Consider the following 21,595-nt stretch of genomic DNA (forward strand, 5'->3'; position numbering starts at 1 on the left):
CCTTGTGAGAAAGAGTATATAATTACTACGTTTACCAAATTCAGAACATTCTTAATTCTGTGACTACGTTCCTACTGGCTCGGAAAAGAGGTAATAATCACTAACTTGTGATATAAGTTTCTTAGAAATCCAATAAATACTATTTAAGAATAAAAAATATCAATAAAGAAGATTATTAAGTGAAATTGTCATTGTCAAATCAATTATAAATAAATTCGAATCCTTGAATGCTATATTTATGTTTTTACTCAATGATTTTTAAAATATAATGAACAAATGTTATTTTTGGATTTTTTATGGTAAGTTTTATGAACATGTGTTTATTTGTGATGTGATTAGTTTTACGTAGATGCGAATTGTGTCGTTAACTACTTGTATACCTACTTCACTTGCACTATTCATTATGGCGATACAACACACCTCGACGTGACAAGACGAGCAAACATTTTAGGGACAGAGGTACACATGTATGAGTATGACAGCAATGGAGCACCAACAAGTTAAACCTAATAGGCAGAGCGGCACGGAGCGGTACGTTACGGTGCCACGAGATACCGTGGTAGTGACGTCCGTTGGACACAGCATAACTTAGACATATTATGTATCATGCACAGGCTGTGTAACTCATAACCAACAGGTGTTTATCGGTAAAGGCCGCGTAGCTCTAGAACCAATAATATAAAAAAAACAAAAATTATATTTATAATAATAGGAAAAAATTTAATGTAATGTGAAGTTTATTTTGTTCTAGTTTATTTGTTTGTATAGTACTTCTTAACGCTCGTCCTGTATTTAAAAGTATGGAATACGAAAACACTTTTGAAGATAGAACTGTAAGCCGACCTCGTTATAAACAATTTATCAACAATTGTAAAACTACCGTAATAGATTCGCCAAATATATTCCAGAGAAAAAGTATAACTTTCAAACGAAAAGTAACCAGTAAGGAATTGGATCTAAAACTTTTTGATAAAATTGAAACAACTTTAGATAGTAAAAGTCCGATTGAGAGTCCGAAAATGTTTAAAACCAATTTACAAGATATAAGTTCAACAAGTATAATACCGACACTAACGACGGAAATTCACAAATTACAACAACTTTATGTTCCTAACTACACTTATCATAGTTTGGACGTGGATAAAATAGATTATAATGCTGATGAAAATATATTCAGTAAAAATTATGCTTCTACGATCCCTGTAAAAAACGATATGGAGAGTTTGGGCACAGTAGAAATTGAAGCTCTTCTTGATGATATTAAACAAAGAGAGATTGAAATGCTTGCCGATCAAGAACAATCTGTTACTAATCTTATATCAAATGCTGTAACAGAAACTAATTTTGTCACAGACTCGTTGATAAAGCAATCAAGCATTTCTCCTGGTTACGCGTTCAAAACTTTTTTATTTGTTACTTATCCTAATAATCATTTACTAAGTAATCGCTTGCAAAAAAGACAAGTGTGTGATAAAGTCATGAGAATCAAAAATGAGGAGACTTATGCACATAATATTGAAGATAAATTGCAAAAACAGTTAAAGAAGACATATTTCAAAGTTAAAGCTAAATTTTCAAAAACATACAATAAAGAATTGGAAGATACTAAAGCTACAATACAGCAAAAAATTGAGAAATATAAAACTAAAGCAACTTCTTGTTTATCTTTTAAATCTACAGCAAACACAAAACTTAAAACAAAAGGTATCAGTAAATCTACTACTGAGACAAAATTAGATAATAGTAAATGTTCCACATCAAGTCAAACAAAACTGACGTTGGAAGATGAATTTACAATGCTTTCAATATTAGAACAATTGTTAGCTAAATCTCATGCAAGCAACGTGAGACATAACATTATGTTAACAACACCAAAGGATTATAAAAACAAACTTTCAAAGAGGTTGTCTATCGGCAACCTCAAATCTCAATTTATTCAAGAAAATAGTACAGACAAGTCTTATAACGATGGTGAAGAAATTCCTGATGTAGTAGAGTGCGCCAGTATAGAAAATGATACAGACAATATGACTGTTACTCGGGGAATAACGCAACAAGACGACCATGCTCAAGCTACAGCAGAAGATGTGAATTATCAAGCACTTAGCAACAAGATTTCTTATAATGATTACGTTAATGGATTTAAGTATTACTTGAACTTTCAAAAAGATAATGATGATGAAAAATATTCAAATCTTATACGATATCAGGCCCACAAACATCATAATGTAGACGACATTGGAAAATTTATCCTTAAAAAGATTCCTCATTTACCAACAACGAGGTTCAGAAGATATTATGTAGAGTCTGAAACTTTAGAAGATCAAGATATCTCTACTAAAAGTGAAGATTCTTGGTTCAAAAAACATTTTTTCTTATTTTTAGATACAAATCCCCCAAGGAAATTTCACACTGCACAGACTGTTTCTCTTAAAGTTCCAGACTTTCAGAAAAATGTAAGGTATACTACAGGAGCCACAACTAATAATTATAAATATGATAAGTCATTATACATACAAAAAAGAGTTATTGATTCAACGCAACGTCAAAAAAGGAACCATTTTACAATGAATTTAAAGGCTGGATATCGTATACAAGGCCGCAAACTAGGTATTTGTATATTGTTTCTCGTAAGGTCACTTACCATCGATACTAAATTTTTTTCTCTCTCAGTGACGTTCTATGCAACACCCTTATGTTCTTTCGAAATTTCACTACATCAATGTATTATCGAAAATACTCACCTTATAAAATTCTTCCATATATAGCCAATAGTCTCCAAGCAGAAAAGGAAAAAGCTTAATTATACATGAAATTATGCGTTTATTAGTTTTAAATAGAATAAAAATCTTAGAAATCGCTATGGTTGACTACCTAAATCACGCCTTGCGAAAGGCTCGTTTCTTTTCACCTGAGGCGTGCCTATTAGTACCCATACATTTTTTGGGGTCTCAATCTACTTTACTTAATACAATATTTTTTCATAGATCCAATTTTGATTGAAAAGCAAAAATCTAAATTAGATGTGTCAAATACCGGACGAAAAAAACGAGGGAAAGATCAAAAGCTTAATATTCGAGATGAGGAAATAAAAAAAAATATTCATCCACAAAACAATTTAAATCTCAAAAATTGCAAAAAAATAATACATACGGAGAAAAAGCGCGAAGAAAAATTTACCACACTTTTAGATATAAGTAACAGAAAAAATGCACTTGTAAATATTGATTTAGTTCATGGATCAACAGGAATCGTGAAATTGAATAAAAATGATAAACGAAAAAGGAAATTACACAACTTTCTAAGAAAGTTTCAGTCAAATCATCATAAATCCAAAATCATTGAAAAACGTGATAATAGCCATCGTGCACATCAGTTCAATATATTTAAGGGCTTGAAAAATATATTTAGTGATAAACCGAAAAATCTAAAGAAACTCGAAGAAACTACATCTGAAGCTTACGATCATTTGAATATCCCAAAACTTCTAAATGTTGAAGAAATGAAAAAGAAGATTCCAAATATAACGGGAGATTTTACTAATCCATATAGTTTTTTACATTCTAAAGTTTATAATAATGAAAAATTACTTTACAGTATGAACCCAGAGTTAGAATTGAAACCCAAAAGTTTTTCACTTTTATCAGGTAAATTAATAGTTCAAAATATACATTTTTGCTAAAATAACTAAACAACTATTACAACAAAATACATAATTTATTATTTAAATAATAAAAAAAATGTGTTTTCTTTATTATTTATGTATATGTTTCTATGGTAATTAGAGTGAAATTGAAAACATTATAACAATCATATGGAAAAAATTGCAGTTATTATATTTTTTTTACTTTAGGAAAACACTTTCAAGTTTTCAAGGACAATAAGGACGATCGTTTTTATGTAAACTATAACACTGGTTGTATAAATAAATTTAAACCTGACTTTACTATCGACATGAACGCTTTTATTAACAGTCCCACATCAACATCGATGTTAATCGATGATATAAAAATTCAAGTAGAACATATAAAGAATAATTTGAATAAGAATAATAAAAATATTCAATCGGTCGAAGGCAATTCTAAAATGTTAGGATATTTTCCATCTAATATATATGATTATAATTGGATCAACACTAAAGAGTCGAATACAAAGAAATTTAATTCATTGAATCATAATACAAAATCCTATACAGAGAGAACTATTTCTGAAAGAATGTCGGATATGACAGCCATGAAACCAACACAAGAAGTGAATTTTTATAAAAAACAAAACATTTATGATACAAATGAACTTAAAAAAACGGTTAATGAACAATGCGAACCCATAAATAAAGAAACAAAAGTAAGCCGCACAATGTCGTACCCTTTTTCATTATCTATGATAATAAATGGAAAAAATTTTACATCCAATGGTCAAACAAGAACACTTGCTAAGAACCTCGATTCATATACCAAAAGAAATCCGAATGAAGGTAATTAAGCAATTTCATCTTCTTTAATTTTCATAATCACTATTCTATATGCAAATAATCAAATCTAGTCTAGATCTAATAAAATATAGCCAATGAAAAGATTTTATGTCTGGTTCCCTTATTTTCTTGTCTGATACTAACTAATGTTTGTCATTATCATCTTCATCATTAACCCATTACCGGCCCACTATAGAGCATGGGTCTCCTCTTAGGCTTAGGCCGTAGTCTTGCACGCTGGCCATGTGCGTGTCGGTAGACTTCACACGCCGTTGAGAACATTATGTAGAACTCTCAGGCTTGGAGGTTCCCTAATGATGTTTTCTTCACCGTTTAAAGCAAGTGACATTTAAATTGTTTAAATTAAAAACGCACATAACTTCGAAATTTCAGTGGTGAGTGACAGGGCTCCACGAAAGGAAAGCCGATGCCTTACCCACTAGGTTATCACCCCCCCTACACTTGATGAAAATTCAATAAAATTAAATAAATGCCTAAAATTTATTCATATTTGCAGGTACTCATAAAACTAAAAGCACTAAACCTCCTGTAAGTACATAAATATAAAATTAATTCATATTGCATAGTAAACTTATCAATGAAAATAATGCTCTAATTGTTTGTTTAAATTAACTAACACCTTTGGGAACTGTACCACTTTAATATGTGCATTATATTCAGTCTATTTAATATAGTCAGCTAGAATCTAGTAGCTAAAGTTCGAGCACATTTCTCAAGGATATTATTCGTATACAATTCAAACATGTAAATACTTCATTTTTTATTATAACAAACAATACAAAAAGTTTTTAATGCTACCATATAAATCAAACGAGAGAGACTTCTTGTCGTCCTTTTTTTGCGTTCATGCCTTAACATAGTCAGGAGGCCCTGTAAGGGCGTAGCAATTCGAAAAATTTTGACTCTTATAATTATTACAAATACACAATTTTAGTCTTCAGGATTCTAATTGGTGTTAGTATAAATAAATATTTGTCTCGTACAATTTCAATTCCATGCATGACAGTATAATTAGCTTCTTTTAACTTCCACTACTGCAGAAATCCGATAATTAAGCTTATAACTCTTATCCATTGGACTATTTCATGGTACACGGTACAATTTTCACTGAAGTTGAAAAAGCATAGCCAAATATCAGCTCAGCAAGTCAAGATGTCAGCAAGCGAATGAAAATGGATTAAAAATTGTCACCCCGAAAGATAGAATTAATAACAAAGCAAAAGTCACAATATCTTAAAAGATCGCCCATGCATTGAGAGCATAGTATTATTGCAATTATTTGAACAATTAAACGCATTTATGTTAATAAAATAACTATCTTTCAGATAAGTTCTAAAGGAAGGACGAACGCGCCACCTGAACAATATTACACAACTTTTTTGCCCATGCAGATAGACGATTTCAAAAAGTTTTTAAAAGAAAACAAAATAGACGTAGAGTCTGTCACAGCACCTCTCATTATTTCCCTGCCTAGAGGTCTTGGTTTGTGGAATCGTAACAAAGTTTCATCCGAGCCGAAATTAGGTGGTGGAAATCTGGATATCAAAGAAAAAAATATCGGCAATTTAAAAAAAAAAGGTTTTCCCAATCCAAGACAGAATTCTCAAAGCTTTCACTCTGTACGATCCAACTATCAAAATCGAAAGAATAAGTTGCGATATGGGGAAAGTATGTATAACGTTAATGTAATGTAGTAATCAATATAAACATGACCCACGTAGTCAAAAGTGCGTATGTAACACGTTAGAAAAACTGAGTGCTACTGGGTGATATTTCGAAAATAATTTTCTCCCGTCTCATTCTAGTAAAGATAAAGATTTGACTGACAACGATCTACATGCGAGTATAAATTCTGATCGACCTGAATATAATTTGACTAGAGCGAATATAAAATAACCTTATGACTTTTCGTCAGATAAAAAACTTAAACTATTATACTTTTCTATGCAAAATAAAAATAGAGACTCTCTTAGATTTTCTCATAATATGACAACTGGAAGATATCATTCAAAATGTTTCCTTAATAAAGTAATATCCTTAATAGTATATTATTTACAATAATCCATCTGATAGCAATGATTTCAACGGTGCCAAAAGAAGTTAGATTTAATTTATTTATTACTTGTTGTGCAAATAAGACGCTAATGACTTACGAATATAATTGTTTCAGATTATGATGATTTATCCGCAGTAAGGAACATAAATAAAGAGTAAGCAATCTTTTACTAAAATAAGATCCATAAATTCGTAATGTGCTAGACTAAAGTGAGCCATTTACTCCATTTCATTGGGCCCAACGAAAAACTGGGCCAATGCTGGACCAATCTGGTGATTTGGTTCCGCCTTTAAAGCCTTAAAGCCTAAAAGCTGTGTATATACTATGCTTGAGAACCTGTAGCGCCCCGCGTCGAGGTTAGACTGTGAAGCAAGGTCTGAATAGGCAATCTTGGGCAGCCAGTGTATGAAATTTTCAGAGCAATTTAAGCAGTAAATATTTACCTACGAAACTTTCGATGGATATGCATAATGTTATTTCGTAGTAATATTGCCGTCATCTTAGACTATCATCAACCATCACTCATCATCAACCTATTACCGGCCCACTACAGGGCGCTGGTCTTCTCTCAGAATGAGAAGGGCTTGGCCGTAGTTTACCACGCTGGCCAAGTGCGGATTGGTAGACTTCACACGCCCTTGAGAATGTTATGAAGAACTCTCAGGTATGAAGGTTTCCTAACTATGTTTTCCTTCACCGTTTACATCAAGTGATTTTCAAATTTCCTAAAATAAAAACGCACATAACTCCGAAACGTCATTGGTGCGTGCCGGGGCTCAAAATCGGTCTCTACGAAAGGATCCTTACCCACTAGGCTACCGTTGAATACACATCAATTTAATAAAAAGTTGGGCAGATGTGTGAACGTTTTTAATCTCGCTTTAATGGCTGAATAGATTTAAAATAATTTAAATACGCAGATAAATATATCATAGATCAACATTTAAAGTTATTTTTATCCCGGTAAAAGATATCAGTCATACGAGAAGTTTGAAATCTTGCATAAATGAAATTGCAAGCGTAATCACGTAAAGAATATTTACTTCTAATAATATATATGAAGAAGAACCATACCTCTTCAAATACTAGTCACACAATAATTGTTGCACCGGAATGTCAACATGTAAATCGCCTTTACACTCAAAATGTCCTTAATTTATGTATATAAGATAAAATTAAAATTCTTTTAGCGATACTATTTCAACTCACATGAGAAAATCAAAAGATGCTCCGAATAGAGATCCAAGACGTCGAGGTCAAAGAGGTAAAACGATAAAGATTATTTAGAATACGCTAATGCAAACGTTTCACATTTCCCATCGTTTAATTAATAACTCGTACATAAATTATGATCAAACGGACTTAATTATTGTAATTGAAGTTCGATCCAAATTATATGAATTGATTATTTCACCAGAAGTGGTGTAATAATTAAAAAAAAATAGAAATATTACACAAACCATTTAATAATATATTAACAAAACACTGCTGCACCTGCTCTTTTGTTCGCTATTTTTATAACAAAATAATATCTTTATTTATTTAGTTACCTTGAAAAAAATTGGTGGTTTGCCGGATTATTATAGTTATCATTTATTATTTATATTTTATTTTTAGGCACAATTAAAGCACGAAAGATAAAACATGAAAAGGTAAGAACTTAATTCAACGATGGTTTAACTTGCTATTCGAAGGACGAAAGAAAGGTAAAGGCTGAATCTGTCTGAATGTGTATAAATTCAGAGTCATTCTGTCGTACTGACTAATAGATGCTAACGTGATTATCTAGTATCTTTACTGCCCCCACGTTAAGAATAATGAGGTTCCACACATGATAAGAGAAGGTATCCATATACACGGGTATTCGTAGCGTAGTGTGTTATAAAATGTACAGTTTTTAAATTTGTCATATTGTAAACGTTGCGTAGATAGACTCAGGCGTTGGCCATGCGCAGTGGATGTTTATACGAGCTCGTTATTGTGCGAATTTTGTTGTTCACTAATATACAATTTAACTTCGAACAAACTAAATTGACCAGTCTAAATGTTGTGCCGACTCTTTCATTTTGTTCTCCGTAGTAAATTAAAGCACTACAACATAATAGAAACCGTAATAAGTTTTTTATATGAATAAATTATCCCCGCTGCGATTCATGTATGTATGGTCGAGACACTTATTATGTAAAATGTGGCAACAAATACTACGCCAAATTGCTTCGCTAGATTCATAATAATTACGTTTTAGTAGTGAGGCAGGTAATAGACAGAATAGGAAAAATGTATTTTTTTAATAGTTATAATTGACGGCATAAGGCCCACCTGATGGTAAGTGAAAAACTATCGCCTATAAACAGAGCAACACTTCACAGGACATGCAAGGAGCACATGCACTTGTATGCCTATCAATTTAAGGCGTAGGTGTTAAGCCTCATTTGCCTGTAATTACACCGGCAAACCCGCCCTTCAAGCCGGAACACCACACAGAAATCTCTAAACTGAACTGTGCCGTGTGGTGAAGTCAGATCAATATACAGTTTTCACCGCCACTCCTCTTCCCGTGGGAAACGTACGTGGCGACTAAAGAATTATAACACACTACTGGCAGCAGAGTCCTCAGTTCCACCACTACCATCTACTGCGTTCATCAGCCCGTCTGCCCAGCATGATTATATACAATAGAATCGGCATCATTAGGCTTTTTAATTTTTTTTTATTCCAGTATAAGTTAGCCCTTGACTGCTATCTCTTGCTGGTAAGGGAAGATGCAATCTGAGATGGTAAAGAGCTAATCTGTTAGGGGTATAGCAGTTATAATAAACCCATATCCAGAATCGGTTTCTACGCGACCTCGTACCGGAGCGCTGAAAAGCTTAGCGGCACGTCTTGACCTGTAGGGTTACTAGCCACGTCCGAAGCTTCCCACTAGACCAGAACAAAGAATATTCATAAATTATAAATTCCCAAATAGGCAATAATACCCATTACGTCCCACTTAAAACCACAGCGCTCGCGCTCACGCTCACGCTGCCAGGAAGGTCGTCAATATATAAGTTGTACTATTTATACAAGATGAATGGGCTGGTTTTTTCACAAATATTTTTGTATTTTAAGAATAGCAGGTCCAAATCTGATTTTTTCCGCAATGAGGATAGTGAAGACTTTGGGGTGACAACTATTGACGCAAAATACAGGCTAACGAGGAAAAGACAAACTTCGTCAATAGATCACGAGGGGGCCAAGCTATTAAAAATCAACAGTCGTGATTACGACGTAAGTTTTATCTCAACCCTTAGTGTAAAAGTCTAATTTGGCCACTTTTTTAAAACATGTAAGAAGCCAGTGAAGGTATGCCTTTTTATGTAAAAACGATCTTTCAAGATCCTTTTTAATTTTAATTTTTGTTTTTGATAAGGTAAACTTTAAGCCCGAGCCTAAGCAAAGAAGTAATGTGCTCCGTATTCGAAAACCTAAGTTTGCTAAACGTAACGCACGCGAAGAAATATTTACAGCTAAGGACGTTGCTGCTTTAGAAATAGTGGTTGATTTAATGAAAAATACTCAAGTTTATGGCAAGGATAAGGAGAACTTCAATTCATTTTATAACAACACCGATCATAAGTATGTGCATAATTCATCCTCTTTAAAAGAAAGGCATGTTACGAATTCAATACAAGTTCAGATAGCTATTCCTTATAATACTGATGATAGGAAAAGATCGTCAGAACCTTTCAGATTAAGAAAAGTTTTCTCCGCAGTTATGTCAACTCCTGTTGACTTAGAATATCAGATACATTCTTTTGAAGAAACTACAACGGTTAGAACAACCATTTTACAGGATATTTTGACTCCAGGGTTATATTTATTAGTTGAAAATACTAACATAACCTGCCCTGAAGGCAATTTTGTCTTAAAACCTATTAAAAATTCAAAATTTGCAGTAAGACAAGTCACTAGTACCATTGAAAAACTAAAAAGTAAGATCACAACCTCAGAAAATGTAGAAAAGGCATCATTTAAAAAAGACTTCATGGATGCGGTGAACAAAGTAATAAAGTTTAATAAAAATAGTGAAATTAACAACACCAATTGTAAAACAAAGCGTAGTATGAAAACGCAATTAGAAAGAAATAGTAATAGAAAGAATAGTAGTAATTTTTCAGAAATACGTAGACAACCAGAAAGTAAAAGAAATATTAATTGGGATGGTTTGAAAAGGTTTTTTTGTCATGATAGAGTATATCACTGTTATTGTAAAGCCAATGAAACGATGTGTCGGCCATGTGCTGCATGCGATGCTATTATCTCTGAATTGTTGTTTGAATTAAATAATTTAGCTTATTATATGAGTCAACATTGTACAGAAATACAGACATATTTTTGGATGAACCCGTCAGGTGGGAAAAAACTACGCGATGTTATACACCGTATCGATAAAACTTTAAGCGATTATTATAGAAGAGTTAAAGGAAAATGTCAAGGTAGAACTTGTCCAGTGATTTCGTCTAATATAGATAGACGCAGTTTAAATCGGCATAATAAGGAACTACTACTAAATAGATTGAACAATTTAGCTGATGATTTAGAAAAATCATTAGAATATAAGATTTTCAACGACAATGTTATGGCATTCGGTATGAAGTTTATAAATACAGCAAAAGATTGTATGAAAAAGCGTTTATATAAAAGATATAACTATTACACTCAAATGCAGGATCCATTTCAAAAAGACATATACTCACTTAGCAATATAAAAGTTAATTTAATATGCAATAAAGATTTTACAAAACCTACCTTTGCACTAAGAAATAATATTAATAGGAGTTATTCGGAAAACAAAAATAATTTAGAATTGTATTATGATGATAATGAAACAAAGAATAAAAAAAAAATTAGAACAAGTGTAAAAGACTTTCTTAAAAAGTGCACCTTTAAAAAAAACAACCAGAAACACAAATCTGTTGAAAAACCTTTACTAGCAGGTAACAAAGAGTTTTTTGGGACAGACTCTGAAATAAAAAAATCTAGACTTACTAGAGGATCCAAAATATCAAACTTATTGAATAATTTAACACTTTCAACGTTTGACTGTAACAATATTTACAAACAAAACGAAAACAAGAGGAATGTAACTCCAACAAATAATATTGACGAAGCTGTAAAATCAAAGTTAAAAAACGTGACAAAGAAAGAGGAAAGCCTGCCAACCACAGTTAATTCTTACAAGATTATGTTAAATACAGATATCTACAAACATGATATTAAGGACACAGACAGTGATTCAAGCTCTTTATGTCTCAATATGAAAGAACTTAATGAGCTACTTTGTAATGTAAATTCAATTAAAAGTTTGGCAACTACAATTAAAACACCAATTTCCATAACGCCAGATAAAAACAAAAAAATAAGTAAAAATCAAAGAATTACAAAAAATACAAAGGAAAATTGTGATACTCAATTAACGACACCTAATACTTTGAGTTTCCAGAAAACTGTCAGTAAATTGAAGCAGAATACGAAAGTTTCGAGCAAACGTAAAAAAGGCAACAATCATGGAAACGATAAATCCAGAACATGTAGTAGAACTACTACGCCAAAGATGATTTTACTAAATAGACTAAGATCGTTTACATTACATTTCTCTAATAAATTGGATAATTTAAAAAATAAGGTATATACAAATGATCTAGGAAATCGCTTCGTCAGAAATCGCATTACAAAATATAAAGAGCTCAAACCAACGGCAGCAAGAGGAAAAAATACGAATATTAGATGCAATCAAACTACAACTACACTCATAAATAATGATCATGAAAGAGGACGCTCTGATAAGACATCATTGAAAAAAACACTATTAAATGCATATAATAAGGCAAGCCATAGTCAAATTGCGTGTTTTAATTGTAGTCTTTCTTCCATTCCAATGTCTGTAACAAATTATAAACGAGACAACACAGTAAAATCCGACATAAATCAAGACACTAAATTACTTAATGATATTAATAATGTCAAAAATATCCATCAAACACTTCATTATGAATCTGGGTGAGATATCAATGAATTAGTTTTTTAGCGTGTATTATGTTTATGATTACCAATGCGCATTTGGTGTTGGACCAAGGCCTGAGCTCTTTTCATGCTGAGTTGAGATCCGTACGCTGTAGTAGGCTGGTAATGGATATTGATTATAAATAATAATATTTTAGGATTTGTTTGATTAGTTTAGATTGAGTTAATAGTAGAGAGTAAGAAGGATAAATTATGCTAAGATCAAATTCAAATTACAGGACTCAAAATTCAAAGAAATCTAAAAACTACACCTATTATATGCATGGAAGTTTGAGAAATATGCATAATAATTTTATTAACAATACGGTTATTTCCACTGCAACCAAAAAATCCAATGGGCTTATAAGCAAAATCGCCGACCAGTTTGTTTTCAAAATAGTATCGAATAATAAAAGTCAAAAGGTATTATATTTTGGAATTTTTGTTTAGGATAAATTCAGTCTATATTCCCTTGTAGATAAGTGAAATAAATAACACTCACTAACTGACGTAAAGATTGAGCAACTTACCTTCTGGCTAACTAATTACATAACATCAGGATCTTTTAAAAACTGAAAATTGGGAACCTCAATTAAGTAATAAGCGGTTTTTTTCTCTAAAGATGTGAAAAGAGGTGAGGAATCTGGTATGAATATTAAATGTTTTTTCTGTGTCGAGATAATGAATAATTTAAATTAAAATACGTACAGGAGGGGTACGCGTGGTATGCATTACTACAACATTTCGTTACGACCATAGTCAACGCAGATAAGTTCATGACAAAATAATAAGCCATTTTTTCGTTGTGAACTAAGTGTTGGATCGAACTTATATTAAACTAACTGTGTTGTTAAGATTTCATATAAAAAAATACAGATAAAAATATTTTTACAGGAAAAGCCGCATTTTTGTAATGTTACCAAGCCAGAAATTGGAAAAACTTGTTTGAAATCAAAGGAGAAAAATGAACAAGGTTTATTAGAAAAAAACACGGGTACGTTCACTCACACATAATAGATAATAGAAAAATTTTATTTACTTATTATTTACTAGTATTATCTATTTTGTAACGCTTGTAGCCTTGCAGTAGTTTTATATTTACTTACAACTCCTGACAGTCTCTGCACAACGTCGTCCGTGCAATTTGAACAAGAACAGTGAAAATTATCTTTGATAGTTCTTGTCGTTCAGCAATCAGCTATAGTAGTGAGTCCCCGCTGGCAACTAGAACATGCAGCGATCAACTATTAATATTTGCATTCTGTATAATGCTTCTTTACCATGAAAAATAAATTGTATAATATACATCAAGTACGATTACATTGCATTTTACAGTCGAGGCGGTATTAGGATAAGGAAGCCGACAGAGTAACAAGTAATGTACCATACACGTTTAATACGACGATTTTCATCACACTTGCGAAGAAAAACTTTGAAAACGGCTGAACTTTACATACGTTCTCAGAACGTAACTGACACTTTTTTTTCTGTTTTCCCACTGTTTCATTTTAACGTAATATTATTTGAGAAAAATGACATGTCGTTTTTTTTTCTCGTACCGGAACCGATATACAGTCATATATATTATTATACAGGCAAGTTATATAAAGGAAGTTTATTTATTTTCGTGTTTAAAAGAAAATAAACTTTATTAATTAGAAATTAAAAAAATTCAGTGTAAAATTATGATAAACTACTTTAATATAAATGGTTTTTTTTTTCATTTAACTTTAGGCACATGCAAGCTGACAAGTACCGAATTACATACAACATCAACTGCAGTATCAAAAGTGGTGTGTATTTATGAATGAAATTGAATAAAATATCTATTTAACTGAAACAATGTTTTAATGTAATGGGTAATTTTTATTAATTTTAGATTAAAGATAACCATCATTTCAGTCATATTGGTTTTAAAGGTGAGACGATTTTTCCTTTCGTTTAAACATTTATTTTATACTTTAATAAAAATATCAATCAGATCGGATTTATAAATATTAATTTTTAACCTTATTTCAAGAGGCGGATGATCAAACTAGGGTGTGCGATATATCTGCTACAATAGACCATGTTGTGGATATGCACGATATTATGCCCAACCAAGATTTTGAACAGTATATTAAGAGTATGTCATGTCAACAATACAAAAGTATACCAAATTACATATGTGTACATTACAATAGGAATCGTCTCAAAAAATATTCAAATCATCGTAAATGTAAAAAAGATAAAGTTACAAAATGGAATTGGATAAGAGATAAACGATCTTTAATAGTGGATGACTCAAAAGTTGAAATTGACGAATATGATATTAAAAAATGGGATAGCACTAAGTCAATTATAAATTTTAACCGTGAGCAAAATAAAGCAAATAAATTTTACAGATACAATGATTTAGTTAAAAAGTCTACAAGATTTGTTAAAAGGAGATCTACAGTCTCAAGTGACAAGAAGCATGTTCAACATAAGTATAAATACTTTGATAGTAATGTTGATAAAGTTGGAAAAAGACATCTTCTTTCAAATAGTCTGAATAATAAACATTATCATAAAATATTAAATGGTTTTCCTGGAAATATAGCAGATGGAAAATACTATGAGTGGTTTTACAAAAACACAGATGGTATTTATCAACAAAGTTTTGATAGAAGAAAGCGGTCCGCTATAAATAATAGTATGTTTGAAGTAAAACGTTTGTTGCATAATTTGCCACCTTTGCAACCAATGTCAGTAAGTGTATTATAGTAAATTTTGAATCTATTGTTTAATTAGGGATATTTTAACACAGGATTTGAAAAACGTAGTCTAGATTAAAAAAAAATATCAATTTTGTACGATTACTTTTTATTTGGATCAATGGTACAATCTGTTTATAAGTTCGACTTCTTGGTTGCTTATCTTAATTTTTTGTATTTTGACTTATAGGATGAAATATTTGCCATGATAGGGGATACAGTCTCAATTGATTGCCATCAACCAGACTACAATTCGAATCAAACGGTCTCTAATTATGTTTGGAGCACTGGAAGACAAGAAATACTTGACCATGAAAATATTTCAATTAATGGATCTAAAGTTTTTTTAAAAGAAGTTGGAATCCAAAACGCTGGGACGTATATTTGTACTAAAGTGAGTCTAGAATTATCATGTGCGCTCGGCAACGGTGGTTACTTGGTTACCTTATTCTTTTAATTCCATGGCAGTATTATAAACCATGATATTATAAAGCATATCCATTAGTAATTTTAAATAGCCGCTGCTGAAAATTTTTCAACCTGCGTCAAAAAAGTCAATCAGCTCATCCTTAATATAAATACGCCATAACATAATCGACGATATATTTTTTTATTCCTTTCAGGGACATGCAGTTATTCGAAGTACTAAAGTAACTATTATCAGCATCCCTTGCATTAATATAGTTTTCACACCTGTCTATAGAATTGACGCAGCCTGTTCGTACAAAGTAAGGACAATTAATTATAAAGGAATTCATTGTGGATTCATAATATAACGTCAATATGAAATTTCTAATACGTAAATTGTTCTTTCCATAAGAAGGACCTGCAAGCAGTTCAGATGATTGATTCGGCTATATCACGAGATTGTTGCGGAAAATATTGTTCAGTGAGAATTGACGAACCTATCTGCCTAAAAGACAGGGTTGGTTTTATAAATTTTTCTCATTATGCTTCGTTTCTTATATTCGTTGTTTATAACTTGTGTATTTTTCAGATTGACGATTCTTCCTATATAAAACCTATAGTAGTGATATCACTGAACTCGATACCACACATAAACTGTAGTTCTGAATGTAGGAGAAATTTGTATTGTTCTTTAGCGAGGTTGCTTGTTAGTAACATGCCATCGTTAGCAATTATCAAAGGTTAGTGTTATCATTTTATATAAGTATATTGTTTTTTAAATGTAAAGATTATTCCATAAATAATAAAATGTTAAGTCATTAATTTAAAATTTTTTGTGAACAGTTCTTTTATCGTTTGATGGCATGAGAATTAACAAAACTTTATCACCTTTAATTGGAATGAAAAGAAAAACTTTTGTAACACATACATTAAGAAGAAAAGGTACTAAATTTGTTTAAGGTTTTCATAAAACATAAGTATATATAAAAAAATTCATAGTAATCTATTCTCTACAAATTTTATCGATTAGCTGTTTGTTACCAGACCAGTATTTAACTTTTAAAAACAAGTAATTTACACGAATGTTTAGATTATAACGGACATCGTGAATTTCATAATACCGCCCACAACATGGATCCTGGAAATTTTAACCTAGTTTTACTCTGCCAAGCGGGATTTTATCTTTTATCCAAACAAAAGATTTGTGGTAAGTCCAAAATGATAGTTGTGTATTTTCCGGGTTTCGCGTAGACTTGCTTTTGATTTTCTATCTATTGACGCTGTGCATTATCAATTCGATGTCTCGATGATTCGATGACGGGTGTGTATATAATACTAATTTAAGCAATTAAAATATCACTTGCTTTAACGGTGAAGGAAAACATCGTGAGGAAATTATGCAGGTTTTCTGAGTGTTCTCCATAACGTACTCAATTGCGTGTAAAGTCGACTAATCCGTACTAGGCCAGCGTGGACTACGGTCTTAACCCTGCTCATTCTGAGAGGAGACCCGTGATCGGTAGTCGACCTGTAATGGTTTGAGGATAATGTTGATGATGATATCAGACATAGTATTAGTACAGTGTTAGTAAAATATCGTCCCTGTTTTCGCTTAAGCTAAGTTATCACCCAATTTTCTTTGCATCGTGCGTATTTAGTTTAATTTTTAGTGAAGTAAATATTTCTCAAGCTAATGTTATTTCCATACAACCTAACTTGATGCTTTTTTGCTGGCCACGGGATAAATCGCGTCGTACAAATATTGCGACGTGTAAATAAATGTATGGGTTGTAGAACCGGAAGCCGCGCTATGTTTGTTTATATGTAATGTATATATATATTTTCATACATTTGATTCAGTAGCCGGCCATACCCTAGCTATATCCCTTGGATTTAAGATTTTATTTTTATAATAATATACTTTTATCGTTTGCTATAAAAATATATTTATGGGAAATTGTTTGAATTTTATGTATAGTATGTTTTATACATTATTGATTTTGTTCCAGTTGTCTGCCCTTCAAATACATTTGCAAAGGAAGGTGACAATATATGCAAAATTTGTCCCTACGGCAGTCTAGCTGCGCCCGGTTCGAAATCGTGTCACTTACCGCATCTACGCTCACGTCGATTTTCAGTATGACAGTTACTTTTTTACTGATATAATATGATTGTAAACCTTGAAACAGCTTCCTACTCCTTGATCTATTGCAGAAAACAAAAAGACAATTATTCCAAATAGAAACTTGTAAACCGAGCGTTCCTATTGTAGTGACCTCCAAAAGTATTAAACATTTTCCACTCAAGTTTTATGCTTTGGTTTATAAGTTTTTTCAGAATACTTACAACCATATAGATAAAAAAATGATTCTCTGTTAATAAATCTATAAAGTTTGCCTCTGTGTTCATTGCCTCTAAGTGGATACATAAGCTTACCTGTACCTTCGAGCCATCATCATACAGCATCGTTCGAACATCATCAACCATCCTCATACTTTAAGCTTATAATTTCTTTCAGGCATTTAAATTTTTTAAGTAGGTTTAGGTGATAGAGTAGTGAAGGGATGATATCCTAGTGGTATCACATTCGGTGAGCCAGTTCAAATACCTTTAACTTTTTTAAGTAATGTGTCTTTTAAGCAATTAAATTTAACTTGTTTCAACGGTGAAGGAAAACATCGTGAGGAAAACTGCATGCCTGAGAGTTATCCATATTGTTCTCAAAGGTGATTGGACGCCACAAATCTGCACTGGGCCAGCGTGGTGAACTATGACCTTTAACCTTTCTCGTTGTGGGAGGAGACGCGTGCACTGTAGTGGGCCGTTAATAAGTTGATGATGATTGAATTTTACCTGTCTTTTCAAGATAGTTATAAAAGTTGTTTTTCAAGACTGCTTTACTCAAACAATATGACGATTTATCTGTGTCTTTCAATTGTTTCGTAGTGGAATGCAAATGAATGGAGCATAGCAATATTTTGCGCGCTCGCCTTGAGTGCTATTGCTATTTGTTACGTTTCTATCTGTCTAATGCGACGCGTGTGTTGGCCGCAGGAGAATAATACGTGCAACCACCAGGGGAATACTAGGCGTAAGATTCTTTTGTGTTGTAGCTAGTCTCTACGCACAGTTTTGACCAGAATTAGGTTAATGTAGTTATTGTCCACTGATTGAAAGGGCGAATTTAATTTCCTTATTGCAAATGTCCACGTAGGTATTATGCGCTTAGACATCGCGCTTATTTAGGCTTAGTTTTTATTTTAATTTTGTAGTGCTTTAATATTGGTAACTTTCGATAGTTTAAGTGTTTGAATTAATATCTCATTTTTAAGATTTATTACATTTAATATAACTAAAAATGTATAAACAACTTCTTAAATATTAAGAATACCATAGAGAAAGACGTATTTTTTGTATACCAGTATTTAAAGTAGACTTTTTCTTAGCGTTTAAGTAGTTGGTAACTAATTCTTAAGGAGGTTTAATCTATTGGTAGGTTTCTGTATCCATTAGTGTCCCTTTAATATTAGAAATGTTATGAATTTAGGCATTGTATAACTTTCCTGTCGGAAATTCAATCTGCGATACGTAATCATAAAGCTGAGTTTTGCTTTCTAAATTTTTTGAACGCGCTTTCTTGAAGTACCAGTCTGTTATATAAAGTTTTTTGTGTCTGTTTAAATCCACAGGAAGGCTATACCTATACTGTATATATATTTTTTAATTTACTTTATCTAATCCGCTAGTGTTAATAGTAGGTCTTACATGTCTTACATTACGGTCGCCCGAATAAATCCCAATCAAACGATGGATTTTAGGGAAGCCCAAAACGAAGGCAGCTTTAACCCTGAGCTGAATACTCTGCTTTCACACTTTGCGAGGCAATAAAATCAAGTATTGGAGAGTGTTTTTTACAATCTATTTTGTGTGAGTGACAGATACGTCATCGTACGTTAGAGCGGGATAGCAATATTAGAATGAACGGATGTTAAACACATACGCCGTGCGCGATGTTCCTTATTCGAATATTAAAAGCCCTAGGGACTACAGTACAACATTACTTACGCTAAGCCTGTATATGTAGGATGTATTGATGTACTTGACCTTTCTATACTAGACTATCTAATAAGGCATTGTGGAGCGGGTGGTGTGAAACTAATTTTAATTTTTTATTAGGTAGAAGTAAACTTTGCCAGAAAAGGAACTTTGCACGGAACCGTCAACTTTCGCCATCTCATGTGATCCTCAGTCGATTACTTCGAGGCTCCTTGACGTCATCACGACCTACAGGTAGATAGAATAATAGAATAATTGAATATTACTTTTGCTGTCTATTATTTAGCCCTCTAAATCTAAAGCCCCGGTAGACAATATTTCTGAAATTTAAAAATTTACGTTCTAGTAACCATGTTCCTAGTTTACTTACTGCCTACTTGGTAACCACTGTTTGATTGTGGAAAATATTCCGAATTCAACCTACCAATTACAGAGAACATGTCCTGGCGTTTTTTATCTTAGGATGTTACTGATGCTCAGAAATCTCCGATCTGATATGCTTATAGTTCCTCAGAAAGTCATTTACAGCGCGAAATTTCTTCTTTTCGATCTCTCACAATCAAGTTGCTCAGCTTACTTAACTGCAAGTCCTCTTGATTGTATAGAAATCAGTTTAGCAAATCCGAAAATAAGCCTGGACCAGCAAATAGCTCTAGAATCTATCGAGCATGCTTGGATTAGATATTCGTTTCAATAAATGTTAAAAACGTTAATAAATTACAGTTATTTCGATGTCGCATCGATAGACATAGACACGTTATTTATAAATCCGTGTCGTACGAAAATAAAGTCATGATTTCACGACATTCAAATTGTCCTAGATATATTCCATAGATATTTATTATAAAAGTACTTGACAGTTGGAATTTCCGTTGAATTGTGCTTAGTATTCTATTTCGGATCTTTATAATTGGACACTTTGTAGACAGCAGCATTAGTAGCCAAGTTTCAATATATAATAGCTAATTACCTAATGACAGTGACTGTTTGAAATTCTATACAACTTTCGAGTCAAATTACTAAGAAATTTAGTCGAGGATCTGGAATACTCATAAATATAGATTTAAAGGACATCAATTAATTTTATAAGATAGCAAGCTTTTCACACATTCGCAATTCAATTTTGGATTTAATTTATTATTAAAAAAAAAAAAACTATCTTTTTTTTCATCATCAGCCCTTTACCGGTACACTATTAGTAACGGGCCTCCTTTCAGAATGAGATGGATTAAGGCCTTATGGCACCTTCTTATCAAGTGTGGATAGGTACAGTGCACACGCTCTTGAGATCACTATCCAGGATTTTGAGACATCTTCACAGGTTTCCTCACGATGTACAAGTGATATTTAATATCTGAAAGGGAAGCCTTCCCCACTAGGCTACCTAGTTATAGAAACTGCAATTAAAATAACCAAAATCCATCAAAATATCCAATTTCAAAATCCCTAATACCTACGTCAGTATTATTTATTCTGTAATCGGGCACTTACCGTAAGTAACATTCCTTTGTAGTGCATATACTAACATCGAGTAGAAGCATAATCATATTGACCCATTACCGGCCAAATACAAGGCACGGGTCACGTCCCACAATGAGAAGGGGTTAAGGCTGTAGTCCACCAAGCTGGCCTATTGAGGATTGGTGGACTCTACATACCTTTAAGAACTCTCAGACATGCAGGTTTCGTCGAACCGTCGAAGCAATTGATATTTGGAATTACTTAAAACGCTGGGATTCGAACTCGGCCCCTTCGATAGTGAGTCGAGCTCCTACCCACTGCGCTATTACCGCTTCAGATAAA

At 32.4% G+C, this 21,595-nt stretch overlaps 1 protein-coding gene across 1 annotated transcript; it reads left to right on the top strand.

Annotated features, from left to right (window-relative positions):
* Positions 1 to 484: 484 nt before the first annotated feature.
* LOC120626022 lies at positions 485 to 17,879 on the top strand. The gene is made up of 15 exons (XM_039893301.1): positions 485 to 559; positions 909 to 2,456; positions 5,818 to 6,160; positions 6,663 to 6,682; positions 9,660 to 9,818; positions 9,961 to 11,186; positions 12,833 to 13,016; positions 13,488 to 13,587; positions 14,614 to 14,762; positions 15,519 to 15,722; positions 15,952 to 16,056; positions 16,326 to 16,476; positions 16,580 to 16,678; positions 16,827 to 16,943; positions 17,746 to 17,879. Exons 1-15 carry the CDS (start codon positions 485 to 487, stop codon positions 17,877 to 17,879), a joined length of 4,614 nt encoding a protein of 1,537 aa, XP_039749235.1.
* Positions 17,880 to 21,595: the final 3,716 nt, after the last annotated feature.

This window comes from Pararge aegeria, chromosome 8 (assembly GCF_905163445.1).
Source record: "Pararge aegeria chromosome 8, ilParAegt1.1, whole genome shotgun sequence".
Classification (NCBI taxonomy): Eukaryota; Metazoa; Arthropoda; class Insecta; order Lepidoptera; family Nymphalidae; genus Pararge; species Pararge aegeria.

Excerpts from the sequence above, each read along its gene's own strand:
- LOC120626022 (XM_039893301.1), top strand. The coding sequence starts at position 485 with ATGGAGCACCAACAAGTTAAACCTAATAGGCAGAGCGGCACGGAGCGG. Across the intron at positions 560-908 it reads CGGTGCCACGAGATACCGTG|AGAAAAAGTATAACTTTCAA; the intron begins GTAGTGACGTCC and ends AATATATTCCAG. Across the intron at positions 11,187-12,832 it reads GTTATGGCATTCGGTATGAA|GACTCAAAATTCAAAGAAAT; the intron begins GTTTATAAATAC and ends TTCAAATTACAG.